This window comes from Malania oleifera, chromosome 4, assembly GCF_029873635.1.
Source record: "Malania oleifera isolate guangnan ecotype guangnan chromosome 4, ASM2987363v1, whole genome shotgun sequence".
Lineage (NCBI taxonomy): Eukaryota > Viridiplantae > Streptophyta > Magnoliopsida > Santalales > Ximeniaceae > Malania > Malania oleifera.
In genome coordinates this window covers 74,466,119-74,486,703 of record NC_080420.1, presented here as the reverse complement: position 1 = coordinate 74,486,703, position 20,585 = coordinate 74,466,119, and the positions used below count along the sequence as shown (strand labels likewise).

Sequence of the window (20,585 nt, the reverse complement as noted above, 5' to 3'; positions counted from 1 at the left end):
ACCTCCGACGAGCCTTCCAATCTCCGATCACCTGAAAAGGATGAAAAGAAGAGTGACTTGGAGGACCCGAGGCGTACTTTGGGGGATCACTCCGATGCCTAAGTAAGAGACTGCTTTAGAGAGGTTGTATGCAACAGTAAAGTTGGTTTAGAATGAGATACCTTTGCCTCTTAGTAATATCCCTTTTATAGTGGCAATGTTGGACCCGTTGGATATTTGTCATTATGGCGCCCAGCGTGGATCACTTTGGGCATTACAACATCGGCGGGGATCGTTCCAGTTATTATAGCGCGAGTGTCAATTGCTCTAGCCGGGCGATTGAGTTGGACGGTTACTGCCCTCATTATTGTTATACTTTGGTCTCCTTTTGATTTATAGTAGGTGATGTATTTGGGTATATCAGAAAAGAAAAAAAAATGTATATTAAGGAATCCTCATTTTTATGTTTAATAATAAAAGAAGTGAGAAAAAAATAAAAAATATATAAGATCCATGAACAAAATTTTAATTTTTTAAATCATCAATATTTAACTTTTTTCAATTTTTGATCATATTAAAACAAACTTTCATTTTTAATAGTATTTCATATAAAAGGAAAATACAGTGGAAGATGAGTTTCCTCCTTATTTTCATTTCCCAAATCCTTGATCCAAATGGACCATTAGGGTGCTTGGAAATGCAAATAAGATTAATCTAATAAGGATAACCCATGAAAATAAGGATGAAAGCCCAATGAACACAATTAGTGTCCTCAGATCAATTAATTTTGTAATTAAAAGGCAAAATCATCTTAAAAGGGGTCCTAAGTATATAAATCAATAGTGAAAAAGTATTTGGTACAAAAATGAACATTGACACAAACAAAAAATGCATTTGATGTTGTTATTGTATCTTCGAAACATTGGAAAATATGGTTTTTAGTTGTTTTGTTATTTGATTCAAGGATAAAAACGAGCATTTGCTAATTAAAGATTTAATATGTTTTAATTGTAGATGTATTGATTAAGTAGATTGTTGGTTTTTGATTTTTCGTATGGTTCAATTTTCCGTTTTCATAATTTTTGCAATGACACCAAACAACCCTAAACAAACAAACAAACTTCATATTATATTAAAAAAAAATAATACCAAGTAATTCTTACCGGATAGGTGTTAAATTTATATAAGATATAATATGAAATCGTATTGAAAATTGTTTGAATCCACCTCAATTTAAATTTAAATTTAAAGTTTGAAATCTATACTTTTTTAAAAACATAAAATTGAAATCTTAAATTTAAATTTATATGACTTTAAATAAAATAAAATACAAAATAAATTCACATAATTAAAATTTAAATTTTAAATTCCTGTCATTAAACACAATCTTAATTTAATTTGCAAAAGAGAGAGAGAGACAGAGAGTTTTTTTTTTTTTTTTTTTTAATTATTATTTTTGGTTAAATAATCCATATTCGTGAAATCAGATAAATGATTTGTGGCATGTATTTTAGTTGACCCGAGAGCGAGGAGCACCCAACAGATCCCTTGAAGTCCAATTCATCGTTCTGTGGCATTCAGCAGCCCATCTGAGGTAGGGCTTTTTCCTTTTACAATCTATCTCTGTTATCCTCCTCTCTCCTTCCCAACCCTGCTTCTCGCTTCAAAAACTCGCTGCTGGTGAGCATCTTTTCCTGCTCAGTACTCTCTCTCTCTCTCTCGTGATTTCATTTCGAACAAGGTCCGGCCGAAGAACGTGATGTTTTCTTTTTAGCGCTTTCCTGTACATAAATCTATTAAATGTTAGAATCAAACGGGTAGAAACTGTAATTGGAATTGCTTAAACAAGATTTAATCGGCGTATGATTTCGGCTATTTCATCAAGATTTTAGTTCGGTAGCTGATGCAAATTTTCTAGTAATAGGCGCTTAACATGTCAGCCAGCCTTTAATGGTTTCTAACGTATATCTTGCTTTCAGGATTCGTGTGGGCATACGTCTTAGCTGCTGCTTCTTGTGTGGTGGTTTTTACCTTACAAGCTTTCAGTCTTCTCTGTAAGAAAATTTTCCATTGTCGAAGATCTTTTGGGGCTTTCTCAGCTGTGATTTTTTTGGTTGTTTCTGCTGTGGCTTGGTCAGACGGGAAGAGTTTGATCAGGGTTTACCTTCTTTGTTATGCCTGCTGTAAAACGATGGACCCTGCACTTTTTCCTTCAACATGACCTGTTATTTTTAACCTTATCTAGTTTGTAGATCTACTCTCTAAAATACTCGTCTTGTGTTGTTGATCAAATGCTAAAACTTCATATAGAGTTGCCGATGAATTTGGTTGATTCGTTGAACTCTGTGTATATGTTGATTCATTTTCTACAATATTAAAAAATTATATTTTCCTTTTTTCCCCCCCTTTTTTTTGATGATGAGTAACGCTAAAACCAGCAAAGCAGGGCAAATAAACGTGTCTATTTTGAGTCTGGTGGGAACTGTGAAATCAATGTGTTCATTTAATGCTCAACCTGATCCCACTCCCACCAAATATAAGATGAACTTAAGAAATGAGATCAGGTTGAAAACATCAGTCTTGGACATCTGATTCTATACTTTTGGTTTGAGTGTGGATTGACCTTTTACTTGGCCAAACCCACCCATTTTGCAGCCTTTCTCTCTTCATAAATATATCTACGCAACAATCATTTTTTGTATCTGAGTAACATGCACTCTAATTTCTTTGCCTATATTTTCTCTAATAAAAATATCTTCGCATTATTTTTGCTTTTCAGCGTATATAGTTTTCTGCATTTAACTTCTTTCTTCTTCAGTTCTGTGAGACATATTGGAAAACACAATTTAATACGTTCTGCTTTAAATTGTGTGGGAGTTTGTTATATCAAATATTTGATTTTGCCTCTTGTTCTTGGAGATATTATTGAAGGATCATTTGGATTTTATAGATTCCAATCATAATTATTGCATCTTCACCTCAAAAGCATGTGGATTGATATATCGTTTATTAAAGGCATGCAATCCTATATATGAACTTCCTTCTCTCCTAATTTGCACATAACTTGACTTCTGTGGTATTTTTCCTTTCCCTGCATAAGCTTTAGCATGGTTATTATAGCAAAATAATCATTACATACTAATTCATTTGTATGGTTAGACAACATTTTTTTTCCCATGAAGTTTCTTCAAAAGCACAACAATATTATAGATATTAACTTCTATTCTCTCATTCCTTTTTTCTATTCTCTATATTTCTTTATTTCCTAATTTTGGTGCAAAACACACTTGTGTTTGTGTATCTGCATGAAAGCGCTCAATTACTGATATGAGTATGGGGATGACCTTCTAAAAGCTGGCTTTGGTATCCAATTTCAGTGGAGAGTAGTGTTTCAAATGTGCAGAGATTAAAAAGGGCATTTTTTGTTCATCTTTATCGGCATATCCATGCAATTTGGTGCATTGGGAGCTTATAGCAGTCACAAGAGGGTTTAACATATAAAATGTTGCATTATTGTTTTATTTAGGCTGCCATAGGTTGACCTTGTGAAGAATGAACCTCATGTGCAATGGCTGAGATTGTCATTTGCACTTGTTCTTTGAAGTTCTGCAATTATGTAGGTTCACTGGTTCAGGATTCTAATATTTGTTTTATCTTTCCATTTCCATTCCCTTTGGTTTACATAGGTGATCTCATGGCTTCGACGGCAGAGAAGGATATTTTGGCAGGTAAGCTGAGTTTTGAGATTTTTGAGAATACTGTGCAGATGGATCACACTTTTTGCTTGAAATTTTGACTGTTCACTTTTATTTGATTCATGAGGAATTATTTTATGGATTCATTATTTGAGGAGGAGTTTATGTTGTGATTTTATGATAGACGACTATGAGAATTCTGTGTAGATGGATCACACCTTTTGCTTAAAATTTTGTCTGTTTACTTTTATTTGATTCATGAGGACTTATTTTATGGATTCGTTATTTGAGGTGGAGAAATTTATGTTGTGATTTTATGATAGACAACTATGTGTAAGGTCAAAATGCTCAAAGATTTGCAGTGTGTTTTGATGTCTGAGAGAGTAAAGAAAAAAAATTATAGTTGTTTCTTTTGACAAAGAGAAAAAGAAGAGAGTGATTTCTCTCCTATATTATTTTAATAACTAGAGAGAAATAAAGAGAAAGGATAGTGATTTCTCTTGCATTCTTTTTGGATAAATAAAGAGAAAGGAAAAATTAATGTTATTTTTATAATTGACCTTTCAATTTTGTGAAATTGAAATTTGTTACTAAACATTTTTTCCCTGAATTTCTGAGAGCATTGGATCTCCACCCATCAAATTGAATGCCTTTTTTCCCCTTTTTGTAACAAGAAAACATCTGTATTATAGCTTGCTGTTATAGGTCAGAAATATACCTGAAGTAAAATAAAATAACTGAAATAAATATAGATACAAATAAGCCCAATGCAGAAGCCTGAAAAAGCAGGATGAACCAGGAGGTAAGTCTCCAGTTCCTGCCACTGTAGAAAAAGACTACTTTCAGGCATAAGACGAAAAGGCTGCCCTCGCTCTCTCTCGCTGTTGTAGTTGGCCTTTGAACCCTAGCCATTGTCGGACATCGCAACCTTTGAATCCTATCCATTGTTGGACATTGCAGCAGTGCAGCCTCCATTGCCTGATGTTGCTTTGTGGAAGGCTTTAATCCTCTTAAGCCTTTGAAGGATGGGTCTCTTCTTCTCTCGTGTAACCACCCTCCCACCCTTGCACAAACACGAACATGGCTGTGTTAGCAGGAGGCGATGTTAAAGTGTTTGGTGCAGATCGAGGGAAAATCCTTTGATCTGAGGTTGGACAAGGAGGGGGATACCCCTTTACTGGGTGTGCTTGAGAATAATGTTTCTCGAAATAGGTGGGTTAAATTCACAAAGGAGGCAGTTTCCTGGCTCGCTGATGGTCTATATACTATCGTTCAGTTGGAAAGGGGCTCCAGAAGCGCTTGCAAATGAAACTCCATTGCTGGATGGTGATAAGGTTGACTAGGGTGGGAAGTTTCTGGAATTAGGGCTGAGGGGGAAAGGTAAGAATTTTTTTATGTTCATTCATGGAGGTGTAAAAGGAATTGGATGGTGAAGCTTCATGAATGATTTCTGCAAATTTGTGAAGGAAATTCGTCACAATTTTTAAGGAGCAGGTGTGGGAGCACTTCAGTACCCAGATCATGGAGTAAGGTGGTGATGGAAGTATAGATAGGTAAAGGTTGCTGAAGTAGTCCACACTCAGAAAAAAATTGTGTCTTAGTTGTGGGGCTGATATGCAATTTAATGAATCGGGGGTGCTCTTTCCAGATTATGACTCTGCTCGATTGGAGGTGAACATCCATAAGGTGCAGGGAACTAGGGTTCTGGTGGTTGCAGCTAATTTTGCAGGGGTGGCTAGGGCCGTGAAAGGGATGATGAGAGTACAAAGTCTGGGCCTGGTCGTCTGGTTTCTGATCCTGGATTTGGGCCAAGTTTGCAAGAAAGGTGGTGGTTCTTTTTTAACAAAGTTGGGCCATTTAATAGAACAGGCCCAACGTTTTGACAAGAATGCTATGGGCCTTTCTCTGGATTCAAAAGAAGTTGTTTATAAACAGGAGCTTTCACAGATAGGCCTTGTATCTAAGAAGGCCCAGGGCAAGGATATGGGTGTTCATGCCCTTCCCTTGCCCGACCTTATTTCTGAACAAGCCCATTTTCCTAGCCAAAATTTACATATGGGAGAGGTGGGTATTCAGAAAGAATGAAATAAAAAATCTTTCTCCAGCTCTCCAAAATAAGCATTAGATTGGATCAACATTCAGAGTGTAATCAGGATGATTTTAATTTGGTTTTGAAATCAGTTTGCGAAGAAAGTGATGATAATAATAGAAGTGTCGGATTGGCTGTTGATTCTGGTTTTGCAGAGGGATTAGAGGGCTAGTGTCGACAGGATTAATAAAAAAGAAGAAGCTGGATTGGGTAGGAAATCTGGTGTTTCAGGATTTAATTCTGGAAAATCTAAGGGTCCTATGGGTGTATGCTCTCATCGAAAGGCTGCAATGATGGGTGAGGAAATGAAGAAATTATACGAAGCAGAAGGAGAGCATTCCACTGAGATAAAGCCAAAGATTGTAAGGACAGATTCTGAAGGAGAGTTGAGCATTGTGGAAGATACACTTGCTAAGATGAAGGATGTAGCAAGTGATGGAGTAAGCGAAGGAAAGGAGGCTAAGAAATGGGGAGATTTTTCAGATAACGATAGTGATGATATCAGCGAATTTGACTGTGCTGGTGGTTTGCTGTTGGATGAGATCTGGGAACAATATGGTTTCTGATCCCTGTGATGTTCTTGGGGATCTATCAATTGTACATTCTGCCCAATGGAAGGATTGGAGGGGGTTCCTATTTTTGAGAACATTGGATTGGATAATAAACTGCAGTGCAATGATGGAATTTTACCAACACCTGTGGAGGTGATTTCTAGGAAGGACTTAGAAGCCCAAAATATAATGGATAAATTGGATTTAAAAATGCGGGATGCTGGTGGAATTGAATTGAACTTTGATGGAGGTAAGTACAAGGCGAAGAAGGGTCAGAGGGAGATTGCAAATCTAAAGTGCTCTGTGAATTATGACAGAAAGGGATTGAAAAGGGGTTTTCTTGGATAGGAGTAGTTTTTGGTTTTATTTATTTTTGGAATTTTTATTTGTTATTTTTTAATTTTCATCATTATTATTTTTTGTTTTGTTTCTGTTTTTTTTTTTTTTCAGGTGGACCTCTTGTTCCCTTAGGTTGTGACTTCTCTTTCTCAATTTAATATACCTTATTTTATTATCAAAAAGAAAAGAAAAGAAAAAAAACTACTTACAGACATGTTTAGGCTTCCCCTTTACATGCTTTCCCCAATTACCTGATTGACAACAGTAAAGCACCTTACTTCAATGATTCACAAACAGAGCAGGAAGTAGTACCCTTTGCTTATAGATTATAAGCATAGAGTAATTTAGTGCAAACCGTATAGCTACGGGGCCTTTATTTTGACACATGTACTTGAGGCCTTCCTGCACAAGTGTGTGCTTGATTGAAAAAGCCAATTCCCTCCACTTGGACTGATTGCCCATGTTTCTCAAATTGAAGGCTACCATAAACTAGTTCATGACCATTTAAAGCATTGATAAAAAGAAAAAAAAGACACTTAGAAAAATTAAAAAGTCCGGATATCTGCAATTAGAAATTATTAAGCATGTCCAAAAAGTCATTATCTAATCCCAGAATGAATTAAGCACAATTAAACTTGCAATTCAGGGTCAAACATAACAACAACAACAACAAAACCAAGCCTTAGTCCCATTAAGTGGGGTCGGCTATATGAATCCTTTTCCGCCAATTTATGCGATCATGGACCATTTCTTTTGATAGATTCATAGATATTAAATCCTTACTCACTATCTCCTTCCAAGTTTAGGTCTACCCCTACCCCTTCTACTGCCCCCCACAGTAACTAAGTCACTCTTCCTCACAGGTGCACTATAAGGTCTACGTTGCAAGTGTCCATACCATCTGAGTCGTCCCTCCCTTATCTTATCTTCTATAGGAGCTACACCTAACTTACCACGAATATGTTCGTTCCTTAATTTATCTTTCAATGTTATACCATTCATCCATCTAAGCATCCTCATCTCGGCAACTTTTACTTTTTGGATATTATGTTTCTTCGTCGCCCAACATTTTGATCCATATAGCATGGCTGGTCTTATAGCTGTTTTATAAAATTTCCCTTTCAATTTTAAGGGTATTCTACGATCACATAGAACACTTGAAGCACTTCTCCATTTTACCCAACCTGCTTTAACTCTATGCATTACATCATCTTCAATTTCTCCTTCAGCTTGCATAATAGACCCAAGGTATCGAAATCTACGAGTGTTATTTATTTTTTCATCATCAAGTTTAACTTTGTCTCCAATATTCCTCCTATCATTACTAAAATTACATTTCATATATTCTGTTTTATTTCTACTTATCTTAAAGCCTCTAGAGGGTCAGACATCATTCATCAAATTGCGGCAATTCCTTAAATAAGGGAAAGTTATGCCTTTGGGCATAATATTTTTTTTTAAATCAATCCCTAGTTCTTTCATTGCTCGATGAACATCACTGGAATAGGTTCTTGAGATTGTGCTATAATAAGGTTTCCCTCTTTTAGATGGCTGATGCAACATTAGAGTTTAGGCTCCAAAACACCAACCTCCTCTTGATCTGTACCATATGAAACCTTTCTTTTTTCCCCTTTGGAAGATGCTTTGTTTTGAGGTGCTTGAGGAGAATCCATCTCAATCTCATCATCTTCATAGCTGAAGCTTTCACAAATGTTCCATGTTAGGACAGCAGTCTGTCAATGCCATAGATATAAATAAGCAACACTTTTATTGAAGTCCATTCTTGGAAGTTTTAAGCGATCGCTTGGAACCACTAATTCAAAAGTGTTTTTAGAAAAATTGCTGAATTTAATAAGTGTTGATGACAAGTGCTGAACTGGAAAAGTGTTGAAAGTTATAAGCAAGTGTTTGGTTGTTTAAAATAAGTGTTATTTGGATACTTACTTTTATTATAGGGTGCTACATGATTATTTTTTTAAACATATTTTAAATTAAAAATATTAATACTATCTAATTAAAAAGTTCATTAATAATTATTTCAATTATTTTTAATTAACATTTAAATTTTTTTATTAAATAAAATAATATAAGATTATTATTTTTAATTGACAATAATCTTGTCATTAATTTATATTTGTAACATATGACTATCATATTAATTTATGATAAAAATAATATTTATTTAATGTTAATTTAAATTAATATATGTTCTTCTTTGTTCCAGAATTGAATTATATCTCATAAATTACTAATATGTCATAATCATGGTTCGAAATTGCGGTCGTGGGTAACGTCTCGTAACGGTTACGGGTGTTGTGGGACGTGGGAGATGCGAGTGTTACGTAACGGGAAGCAGGCGTAATGGTTGTGAATTTTTTTCATGCATGCACAACAATTGAAAAATAAGCATGAAATCCATTAATACATGATTTTTAATGAATTTTGACGTCTTTCATTCAACCTACAAATGCTTTTTAATAGGCATTATGATTTTAATATTAATTTTAGTGCGCTATTTACAAAAAAAAGACATTTTTTTATAGTTTGCATTACTTTAATGGGTAAAAAGATGTAGAAATGTAATTAAAATGAAGAATCAATTAATTAAAGACATAAAGTTACTAAAAATGAATCAATAGACTCAATACTCAATATACACATGCATGAATTTGAAAAATGATTGGAATCAAATATCAATAAACAGTTAAATACATGAATACAATATTACAAATATATAACATAGCACATGTCTTCACCAAAAAGAATGACGTGGAGGGTCTTCATAATTTGCTTCTCTATCTTGAGATTGGGATTGGGTATTATCTCCCCACCCATGTGGAAATACATAGCTGAATAAACCCAAGTTTACGTTATTTCATTGTTGCTCCTCAAAATCTACTAGTGGTGAAAATCCAATTGATATAGGAGGTGCATAATCTCTTCCTTGACCATATCCTGAATAACGTCCATAAGTTGGGGGTGGGGCTAGCACTGGGTAGCGTGTAGAAGAAGATTCACTAGATCTTGCGATTCCTCCACTTGGATAAGAATGAGACGCATAATATGGATCATAGTGTTGAGAATCTTGAGATGGTGGATATGCTGGATGTGATCTATATGATTGTGATGATGAATCATCTAAACCAAAGTCGCCAAAACTATAAACCACAGCATATGAATATTCAGCACAATCACAATCTCGGTGTTGGTGACTTTTTCTAGTATTGCACTATGACTCTCACTAGGGTCACCACTAGTAGCACTCCTCCTCCTGGGTTGTGAAGATTGGTACCCTGGAGGAATACCCAAGTCATAATTTTTGGGTATATCATGTAGTCCATAACGACTATGAGGATATGTATCCCCTACAAATGATGTCCCTGTAACATACCCATAACTATATTCTGCACTGCCGCCACGACCATCATCCCCAGCCCCAGTGCCAACACCACTAGGTCCACTACGACCATCATGATCACTTGGTGGGCTCAAACCAAGATTATCATCACTTTGTGTACGTTTAGGACTTGAACTTGAATAATGCACATTTATGGGTGGTTGATCACCTTCTTGTGTAGTTCCACCTACCTTTTCATCTAACCAATTTGAGTCGTCCTGATCGTCAAGTAATGGTGCCTCTCTCTCCTGTAACCATGGACTCAAAGGATCATCTTATTCGAAAATATAGTCCAAATTTATAGGGTTAAAGCTATCTCCAATGTCTTATTGGCTTCTTATTTTATCTCAACTTTAACCTCATGTCGTAATGCACGAAAACAAGTTTTTGTAGTCTCATGTACTTTAGTTTATTTCTTGTTTTCGTACGGATGAGGCTAAAGGTGCTTCAATTATGCTCACAATTCGAAGCTGACGTGGTCTGGCTAAGAACTCTAATTGCTATTTTTAGCTTGGGAGCACCCATGCCATAATGAATCCACCATTCGGCTGCATAAATAATTAAATAAAAACACATGTCAATATAGTGTATGTTTGAAAATTCAAATTTGAACATAAAAATGACAAAATAGATCTATTCATCCTTTATTTAGCCACATTTACCAGGATTTGTTTGTTTAACTGCCCTTTAAGCCAACGGAGTTCCAAATGTCTCCCGCCTATCCCAATATAGCAACAACTAAAAAAATGAAGATTTTGAAGTATAATTAATTAATTAGATAGAAAGTATGACAAAATACTAAAATAATTCATTATTCATCAGAACCAATACTTACTTGATTAATAGCCCGAATTTGAGTGTCTATATCGGATACCAGCTTGGTTATCACTTTTTTAACAACATCCATAACTTCTCTAGCAACATCAGAAGAGGGTGGGGCACCATAAAAAAATTGGGGGTTCAAAAAATATATCCTAAAATTAAATTTGCAAATATATTAACCAATAATAGTGAATTAGTGTTGTAGCTTTTAATGCAACTACACATGATTTAAAAGTTGAAATAATAAGAAATTGTATTTTATTTGCACTTACTAGCTGCACGTAAGTCTTGATGCAATTGAAAACTCCACCAATTATCAATAATTTTCCAATAATCTTGTAGGATTGATAGTCTTTGTAATTGCCAACTTTGCCCTATCAATTGCCTCATATATGAAGCCCATGGTTTTTCATCATCATCAACCAATTTAAGAACTTTCACTATGGGTTCTTGTACTTTAATTATATCAGAGACGTTCTGCTAAAACTCTTTCCCTAAGATAATCTTCTTCGCATCATATACTGGGCCAGATTTTGCCATCCCAAACCTTGAGTTTTTCCAAGCATCAGATGTGAACATTTCCCTCAATGCTTGTTTATGCCTAACAATGGTCTCCAAGGCAATAAAGGTGGTTGCAAATTGAGTTATGACAGGACGAAGCAATTTTCTATTATTTGTGGAAGTTTTTCATGAAATTTACTGTCTACGTGTGGTTGTAAATAAAAGAGGTTATTATTTTAGCATTTTCTAAGACCTTCTTCACATTACTTTTCTTACCAATGCCTTCAAGAATAAGGTCTATGCAATGAGCTGCACATACTGTCCAGTAGAGATTGAGTATCTTTTGCATTAATAATTTCCCTTTCGCCTTTATTGCAGCTTCATTATCAGTTACTACTTGGACAACATTTTCCTCTCCAATTTATTTAACCACCTTGTCCATTAATCTGAAATGAAATTATAGATTTAACTATTACTACTAATTAAAAATATGCAAGTCATCAAGTGGCTCAAGTCAATTAAAAGTAGAAAATTACCTAAAATAATATTCAGCTGTTCGGCTCGGCACATAAGAGACATCAACTGACTTGTGGAAAATAGTGACTCTATTGGAATAAACTAAAAAGTTTATGATATGTTTTCTTGTGGGCCCTGACCAAGCATCAAACATAACGGTTACACCTCTCTCATTCCAAATGTCAGCAAAAGAAAATATATAATTTTTCATTTCCTGATACTCTTGCTCTAAATATATTTTAGAGACCTTATAGGGTGATGGACCCTTCACCCCCTTTCTAACCTCTGCAGCAACAACAAGCATCGGCTGTATAAATGAAGAGTCAGCTATCTTCATTGGAATTCGATTTTAAATTAGGAATTTGACCACTGCTTTTCCTAGTTTACTCCTTAAACCCTTCAGAATTTTGGTATTTATTTTTTGGTTGCTTGACACTCCTGCCTCTTTCTAGAGTAGGATCCATCACTTTTAATCTAGCTTTAGGGGCATTAAGGTTAATCCATGTCATCCACTACCTCCAGTTTCTCGAACACTTTGTGACTGCGCTCTACCAAAACCACCAGCACTGTCACTACTAGAGCCACCACCTTGTTCATAATAATTACCACTTCCACCAGTTCTTGCCCTAAATCTTTGCCTCTCTTCCCATTCTTGTTGTGCTCGTATGCTTTCTTGTCAAGCAATTCTCATCGTTATCTCATATGAATCTTCTTCATCGCTCAAATTTTCAAAATCTCCTGTGATTTGAACTTCTGCTTCCTCTTGCCTTCTTTGTTTGTCTTTCTTCTTCTCTGCATATTGTTGTAGATGTTTCATCATTTCTTTTTCACCTGCATGGTTACATTTGGACACGAAGATACCGGACCTTTTTTATGTGCCAAGTGTTGTTTCAGTCGTATAATTCTTCCTTTAATTGTCTTTCTGCATAATTTACATAAGACAACATGTTTACTACCTTCCATTGGAGTAGCAAAATGCCAACCAATGTCTTCACTAGGTAGCTCTTCAGTTCCTTTTTTTATCATGTGGCATCTTGGTGCTTGATTAGATGACTTCTAGTAGAAGTCTTCTACATAAGTTTAAAAAAAAAAAAGTTATCGTCCTTATACAATAAATTAAGAATAAAATAGTACATAATTAATTAATTAGTTAATTGCATAACAATATTACATAAGTGATGGACTAAATTTAAACTTTAAGTTGTTAACTATTAAAATTTTAGTTGTTTTATACATATATAATACAATAATTTATATTACAATTTACAATTTAACAAAATAAATATGGAATTGTAAATCTTACTATTTAATAATTTAAAAGGTTGTGTACTTGAGTCGTGTGACTAATTGTGTAGAAATTAGAATTTATTATAAATTGTAGATCAAATATTAAATTATTAATTGTCAAGGTATTTAAAAAAAAATGTAGAATATTAATTAATAATTTTTTACTAAAATATTAATTATAAAATATAAATTTGTACTTTAACTCTCTTAAGTAACTCTATAGATTTTATATTTTTAATAATTTTATACTAATTTTTTATTTTAATTAATAAATTCACGTATATAATCATTTACAAATTTACATACTAATTAAATAATAAGTATAAATTGAGATAATAAAATAAACTATAATATTCATTTATAATAAATTGGTAATTTGGTAATTAAATTGGATGAACCAATGAAGTAGAAGAAGACATACCCACAACCACTTACCCAGTACCTGTTACCCACTCTCGACCGAAGCTGCGAAATGCGAATGGAGAGCTGCAAGCCTCCAAATCCTCAAATCGAAGGATTCAAAACTAATTTTTGAAGCCGTGAGCCTGCGAATGGAGCCGACTTGCAGAGCACAGCTCCTTCAACCGGCAATTCGAAGATTCGCTGATTTTGGGGTTTTCTAAGCTGGATGAAGGAGACGAATTGACAAAGAGGGAAAAAGGAAACTCTGTCAGTCAATCGACCTACGAAGCACACCTTCAAGCGACAAATCGAAGCTGATTTTGGGGATTTTGAAGCTTCAGACCATTAGATCTAAGTTGTATGAAGGAGACGAAGAGAGAAAGAGGGAACTCAGCCTGCAAACTTGTGGAGCACAACGTCAAAGTTCAAACAAAAAATTGAAGGCTTCGAAGCTGTTTTTTGGTTTTTTGGAGGCTTCAAATGAGGAGATCTAAGCTGGACAATGAAGAAACACACAATCCGGAGCATATTCGAGGAGATAAGGTACGATGTGGGGGGCTGTCAGCAGCCGTAACGTGGCGTAACGGCTGTTACAGGCCGTAACGTTAGTTTAAAGGCCATTACATGTGAATTTTCTGCTCACCACATTAGCGCCTTGTAACGGTATTAGAGACCTGATTTTCCATTACGTAATTTTATTTAATACCATGGTCAATACATAGTAGAATAATATATGCTTATTTTTAATGAACAATAATCTTGTTATTAATACATATCTATAATAAATGATTATTCTTTGTTCCAAACTTGCTTCTTACTCTATGCTGAAGGGACTATTCTTCTAGTGGGAAGTGCCATAGTCATTTAGCTACAAGAGCTGTGTTTTTAGACACCAGCTTACCTAACCCTGCCCTCCCCTTTGCTGACCTAAAAACCTCTCTCCAGCTTACTAAGTGATCCCTGTTGACTCCCCACACCAGACCACAAAAGGTCTCAAAGCTGTCGTAATAATCTTTTGCTTCAATATGAAAAATAAGATAGTATAAGTGAAACATTTCACTTTGCGTCTGCATATCACATTTGAATTCCAAGGAAATTTCATTTCGGAGTTAAAATTTCGTCAAATTTCGATATTTTGATGAATTTCAGATGATGCATTGAAACTTAGATGGAAATTTTGTAAGACGGAAATCAACTGTCATTTTGACTTTGAGGGTTGTGGAAAGCAGAAATATTGACAATTTCATGAAATTTAAGACCATGATTGTCATGCCTTCAAAGGGACTACTAGAAGAGAACATTATTGTAATTTTTTAAAATTTGCTTGAGGAGGATCTCTTATCCTCTGCAGCTCTGCTCCTTGTAAATTCTTCTCTTTCTGTTAATCAATTTTGTTTTCTATCGAAGCGGATATCATAAGGGGCGATGAGATAACTCCTTAGCGTATGCCCCACATCAAGAAGATAATTTTTGCCTATTGAAAAATCATAGTTACTAACAAATCCTAAAAACCTGAACAAACAGGATAGGCTGGCACATGGATTTAAATAAATAAATAAATAGCAGTGCAGGAGGAGGACCAACATACTTGTGAAGATGCTAGGACCAACTGCTTTGTGGGGGAGGCAAAAAGGAGATATTGTTTTGGAGGGAGTATGTGACTGCATTTAGAGGGAAAAAATTGCTCTTGGAGAGATTGAGTAAATAAAAGCACTAGGGCATCAGTAATAATTATATATTTTTGATGGGGTATTTTTTGGTATTTAAAAACTGTGTAGTATAAAGCATGTTTCTTTCTCTCCTAATCTCTCCACTTTTGGTGAAATTTGATAGGGAAGTTGTGATGGGTTCTACCATCTGTATGTTTCTTTCCATTTCTCTCCATTTATTTTATTAAGTGTAATCTAAATGAGTGCTTTTGAGGAAGACAGTCTCCTTTCTTCTCTTTTCTATCATAACTGCCCTGGTCAAACTAAGTGTTGGAAGTAAAACCACAAATCCAGTTTCCTCGACAAATACTATCCCCAACTTCCCCAAACTAATTCTCTTGGATGAATTCTAATCCTAAGACAACTAAATAAAATTAATAACAGATGCTCTAACTTGAAAGTGCCCTTGGAAGTGGCCAAAGATATTTTATAGATCGCATCAGGCGGTACTTACTATGTGGTAGTGCATGTGCAAAATAAATTACTTAAGGAAATTTTTTTAATTTTTATCAACTTCCAAAATTTGTTCTTCTAGTTGCCATTACATTTTCCTCCATGAAGTTTTATATACCCTCATAACCACGGGTTTTCTTTTGAATTCTCTCATTTGACAACTCGAAGCCCCAACCCGGCTCTTTTTCTGCCTTCGAGCTTCATGACGGTCCTTCTGAAGCTTCTAAAAGATAGTCCACTTTGGAAGGTTGTCAACCTTTAGGATCTCCCCTTACAGGCAGCTGCAATTCAGGAGGAGGCTGTTTTGGAGCAGGAACACCTCAAGTCTTAAACTGATGCTGAAAGATTAGCCCTGTAAATATTAAAAAAAAATGATTTTATTATTAGCCTGGTATTACTTAAAATGTTTTGTAATCCCTGTGCAAATTGCTCATAACTTGGAGAAGTTGAGGGATTTTTTGTGATTTAGGGTGAGTGATACCAAGAGACATCATATTGTTAATTGGGACAAGGTTTTAACATGTAAGTGCAAGTGGAGGATAGTTTTGTCTACCAGACTTTGTGCCTATGCACATTTTGGTTTAGTGCCTAAATGGTTATGTTGTTTCACTGTTTTTTTTTTTTTGGGCTTGTGTCTCTTACAATAGGTGATCTGTATTATGAAATTTATTAGAATTTATTGGTGAGTCCACATTAAATCTCTTTGGAGCCTTGGGAAATTTATGTTTTACTTTTCTCATTTTTTATCTTTCCTTGGGTGAATGTTCATATTGGTAATAGGTAACAAATTAATTATTGGGAGGATTAGTGGATGAGGGAGGTTCCTTTTTTTTTTTTTTATGTTTATCCTCATATTTATCTCTTATTCATTTGTCATAATGCTTCCATTTCTATTTCTTTTTTTCTAGATAGAATTGTCTTTCTTGGAAATTTTATTTAAGGAGCAATTTAAATTGAGAGAGACAAATAGCTGTGTAGTCTTGTTGAATATTTTTTATTCTTTTTTCCTCCTAGACATGATAGAAGGGTTTGGAGTTTGGGTGCTTTGGATTACTTTCTTGTCCTGTACATCTTTCCTTGATCATTTAAGTTGGGGCCAGGTGATGATTGTTTCTCTTGTAGTCTATTATTTGGAAAACTAATATCCCTTCCAAAGTCGAGGCCTTCTTGGGGAGCATTGAGGACTTCTTTGGAGTATTTCCATTTTAGAAGTTGAAGAGTTTTTGTTGTGGCAAGGAGAGGCAAATATGCTTTGGACGTGTGCTACAGTTGTAATTGCGTGGTGTACTTGGTTAGAGCATTATGCTAGGATTTTTAAAGGGTAAGTGTTCTGTCCTGATTTCATTTGGAATAAGGCACTCTTTTTCACTTCCCCATGGTGTTCTTCTTATGATGCTTTTAAAGGTGCACCTTGATTGATCCGCCAAAGGATTGGTGGACTTTGTTTAATTAGCAGTTTCTTGGATTGATGCAGGAGAATTTTTTGCCCTGCTTTTGATAGTTTTTGATCTTTGTCTTCTCCCTTAATATTTTTTGTTTATCAACAAACACACACACACGGGACCTGTCAGGTTGTCGTTTTCCAGCTCTTCTCTCTTGGAAAACTGGAAAACAAGGTAGCATTTTTATATTTTTTGAAATACTTGAAATGGCAAATGGAACTGTTCTCCATAAGTGAATATGCCCTATATTGATGTTTTAACTAGACCATAGAAATAATGTTGTTAATGATTTGAATAATTTCATCATTGTGTGTTTATGTTAAACTTGCACAAGCTGCTTAAATTTTGGTGGGATGTTTTGCTTTCTAATATGTGTAATTTGTGTCATTTAAATATGAGCGCATAGAATTCTTCACCAAAAATTGTCATCAATGTGCAAACTTATTGCAGAAAAAATGCCTAGAATATTTTATAATGACTGTTCCCCAATGAAAGAGTATTTTTGTGTTTATGGATTTGTTCCAACTAATGTCTTATTATTGCATTTAATCTCTTTGATTATGTCTTGATTTGGGTGTATATTAAACTCATGTATATTGCTTGTTCCTTAGATGATAGAACAGGTCAGACAGAGAAGAAAAATTCCAAGGCTGAAGCATCATCTGTGGAGTCACATTCAGAACAAAGGGCTGCCCCTGTTTCGGGTGCTTTGTGTTGTTTATGGATTCTTTTTCACTATTATTTTTAACTTCTTTGATTATGTCTTTGGGTGTATATCATACTCATGTTATCAAGTAATCATATTATCTTCTAGGTGATAAAACAGGTCCAGCAGAGAAAAAAAATTCCAAGTCAGAAGCATCTGTGGAATCACACTCTGGACAGAGTGGGGGGCCTGCTTTGGGAGCTGAGATTCCTGCCAATCCTTTTGACTTTTCAGCTTTGACTGGCCTACTGAATGTATTGTTTCTCTTAATTTGGATGAATAATATGCCTTGTCATTGCTACTGAATTCAACTTGGTCTTTTAGATGATATCTTTTGCCATGTATCCACATGATTTAACCATGGTGCTAAGTATTGTGTACTCCAGTAAAATTATGCCATAAAAATAATTTTACATACTTTGGTCTTGTTGGCATAATTTCATGAATGCTTGAGTATTATGTGCTATGTTAAACTTGTTGTGCATATTTGGCGTCAGTGATCTCTGATTATTATTTTTTAAGATAAAAAAAAACTTGGTCGAAAGTCATCAATGAGAACTCTTGACCCAAATGCCGCTTGTACAACAAAGGTTTTTTTTTTTTTTTTGGGGGGATAGAAAAAGAATATCATTAAAAGAAAAGGCAAAGAGTTACAAAGATGGAGTATAAGACATCCTCCTAAAAGCAACCGATGAAACAATTACAATGATGCCCAAAAAATCCTCAGATCTGACAACAAAACTCTCCAAGAATTGAAGATTGTTGCCATAAGGAAGCAAGAAAAGCAACTTTACCCCACAATAAATGTGAAGAAGTTGATTTGCCATGAAAGATCATAGCATTCCTATTGATCCATGTAGTTTTACAAAGAGCAGACACTGTACACTTCCATAACAACACTCCTTTCCTACTCCTTCCCAGACCCCAAAACACCACCATCAGGAAAACTTTGACAGAAGATGGCAAAATCAAAACCATCAGCTCTTTTAAAACAGGTTGCCTCTAAGCTTCTTTTAGCATGTGCAACGAATTACAAGCTAAAAACACAAATTCCCTTGAGCAGATAATTTTATTTAGAAGCAATAAAAAAAATGCATATTTAATTTTCATTTTCATCATCAGAATAAATTATATTACCAAGTATTTAATTTTTCAGTCATAACACATCATGCAAAATTCATTTTGATATAAGCATCTTCAAAATTCATTTATACTACCTTTTTTGAAGAATTTACGCAATGGTTCATCTGATGTAATTTATTGTGAACTAATTTCCCGCTTTTCTGTCTGGTATGGAGTGCTGGGCATTTAATAGCAAAGCCATTGCTGATAAATGAATTTATAATATTGGATTAGTGGCAGTTTAAGAAAGGATAGAAGTTTATATGAATCAACTTGTAAGAAGCTGGGGGGCTAGATTCAAACTGGAGGCAATACAAGGTCTGCCATCTGGTTCTGAGGAAAGAACACTTGAATACCTTTAAAAGAAATTATTCTACGTGCTTGAGTTAGTTGAAATAATATTTCTGTTGAGCTGTATAGAAACTGTAGGGTTTTGGCTTGCCGGCTCCAACCCAGGTTCACTTTATAATAATATATTTTCTTTTGTCATCCTCTACAAAATGTGGAACTAGGCCTTGCCATTAAATATCCGGAAGGGATTTTGTTAACGCCTTTTTTGAATAGCAGAATTTAGAGTTTTAAATTATATTAATTGGGCCAAGTTGGACATCCTGAGAGTAGGTTGATGATAACCTGAAATATTGTTCTGGGTGCAGTTTGGCTTGTTATGTATTTTACAGGCTTTCTTGGGTTCATTCTTATCCTCGCCTTTAGCTCCTCTCTGTGGAGCAACTTTGTGCTTGGTTCACACATATTTCACACACACATGCTTACTCATCTAGTTGTGTGCGTGTGTGTTGCATGTGAAAATTTTAATATATGAGAAAATTAAGTTATTTGACAGGTAGATAATAATAATAGCATAGCTGCCTGGTGTTCTTCTGCATAAGAGAATTGTGATTTATTGTATAGACTAATTTTGAGATAGGTTCATAGCCCAATTGGTCCTTGTTTCACAGTGTTGTAAAGGAGAAGATTAGGGTTCAAGTACCCCCCTGGGGGAAATTTGGTGGTGCGGCAATGGAGATTTGTCAGGGGCTGACCGTCCTTGTTTCACAGTGTTGTAAAGGAGAAGATTAGGGTTCAAGTACCCCCCTGGGGCAAATTTGGTGGTGCGGCAATGGAGATTTGTCAGGGGCTGACCCTATGGGGACCATGGTCAAATTCCAACGTATGAAAAAGAAGTATTTTTGTGTAGTCAAATTCAAAATTAGGGCTTTTATGGTGTATGGAGTCCTTACTTGGATTAACATCATGATCTGCATCATATGTGAAACCTGTATAAAACTGTCTTCAGAAGTGTAATATTTTTTTCATGGTAAGATGAATGCTCATATTTCTATACACTCCTCATTCTGTTGGTGTGCACTGGGAACAAGTGTTTTTATGTTTTTGGTGAGCATTGGGTATGCATCTTAAGCTTTTTACTTTAGAAATTCATGGGCTTTGGCTGTGAGAAGAGCAAGTAGCATTTCTTGATTTGTTTTGGAGTACAGGTACTTTTTTAAGTTCACTCTGTGGTCTGCCTTTGGCTTGTTTAGATTGCTGTTTGTTGATATGTGAAGAGATTTGGAG

The 20,585-nt window shown here is 35.0% G+C and overlaps 1 protein-coding gene across 3 annotated transcripts in view; it reads left to right on the top strand.

Annotated features, from left to right (window-relative positions):
• The first annotated feature begins 1,468 nt into the window (after positions 1–1,468).
• Positions 1,469–20,585, top strand: part of LOC131154451 (ankyrin repeat domain-containing protein 2A-like) — a 28,457-nt gene continuing 9,340 nt past the window's right edge. The window contains exons 1-5 of one of the 3 annotated variants that reach the window (XM_058107241.1): positions 1,469–1,573; positions 1,959–2,033; positions 3,666–3,707; positions 17,794–17,886; positions 17,997–18,142. In XM_058107241.1, the coding sequence (XP_057963224.1) occupies positions 3,674–3,707; positions 17,794–17,886; positions 17,997–18,142 (273 nt within the window). In that variant the 5' untranslated portion in view covers positions 1,469–1,573; positions 1,959–2,033; positions 3,666–3,673. Of the gene's footprint in view, positions 1,721–1,958; positions 2,034–3,665; positions 3,708–17,793; positions 17,887–17,996; positions 18,143–20,585 lie in introns of all 3 variants that reach the window. The other 2 variants (XM_058107240.1, XM_058107239.1) reach the window with 2 other exon arrangements.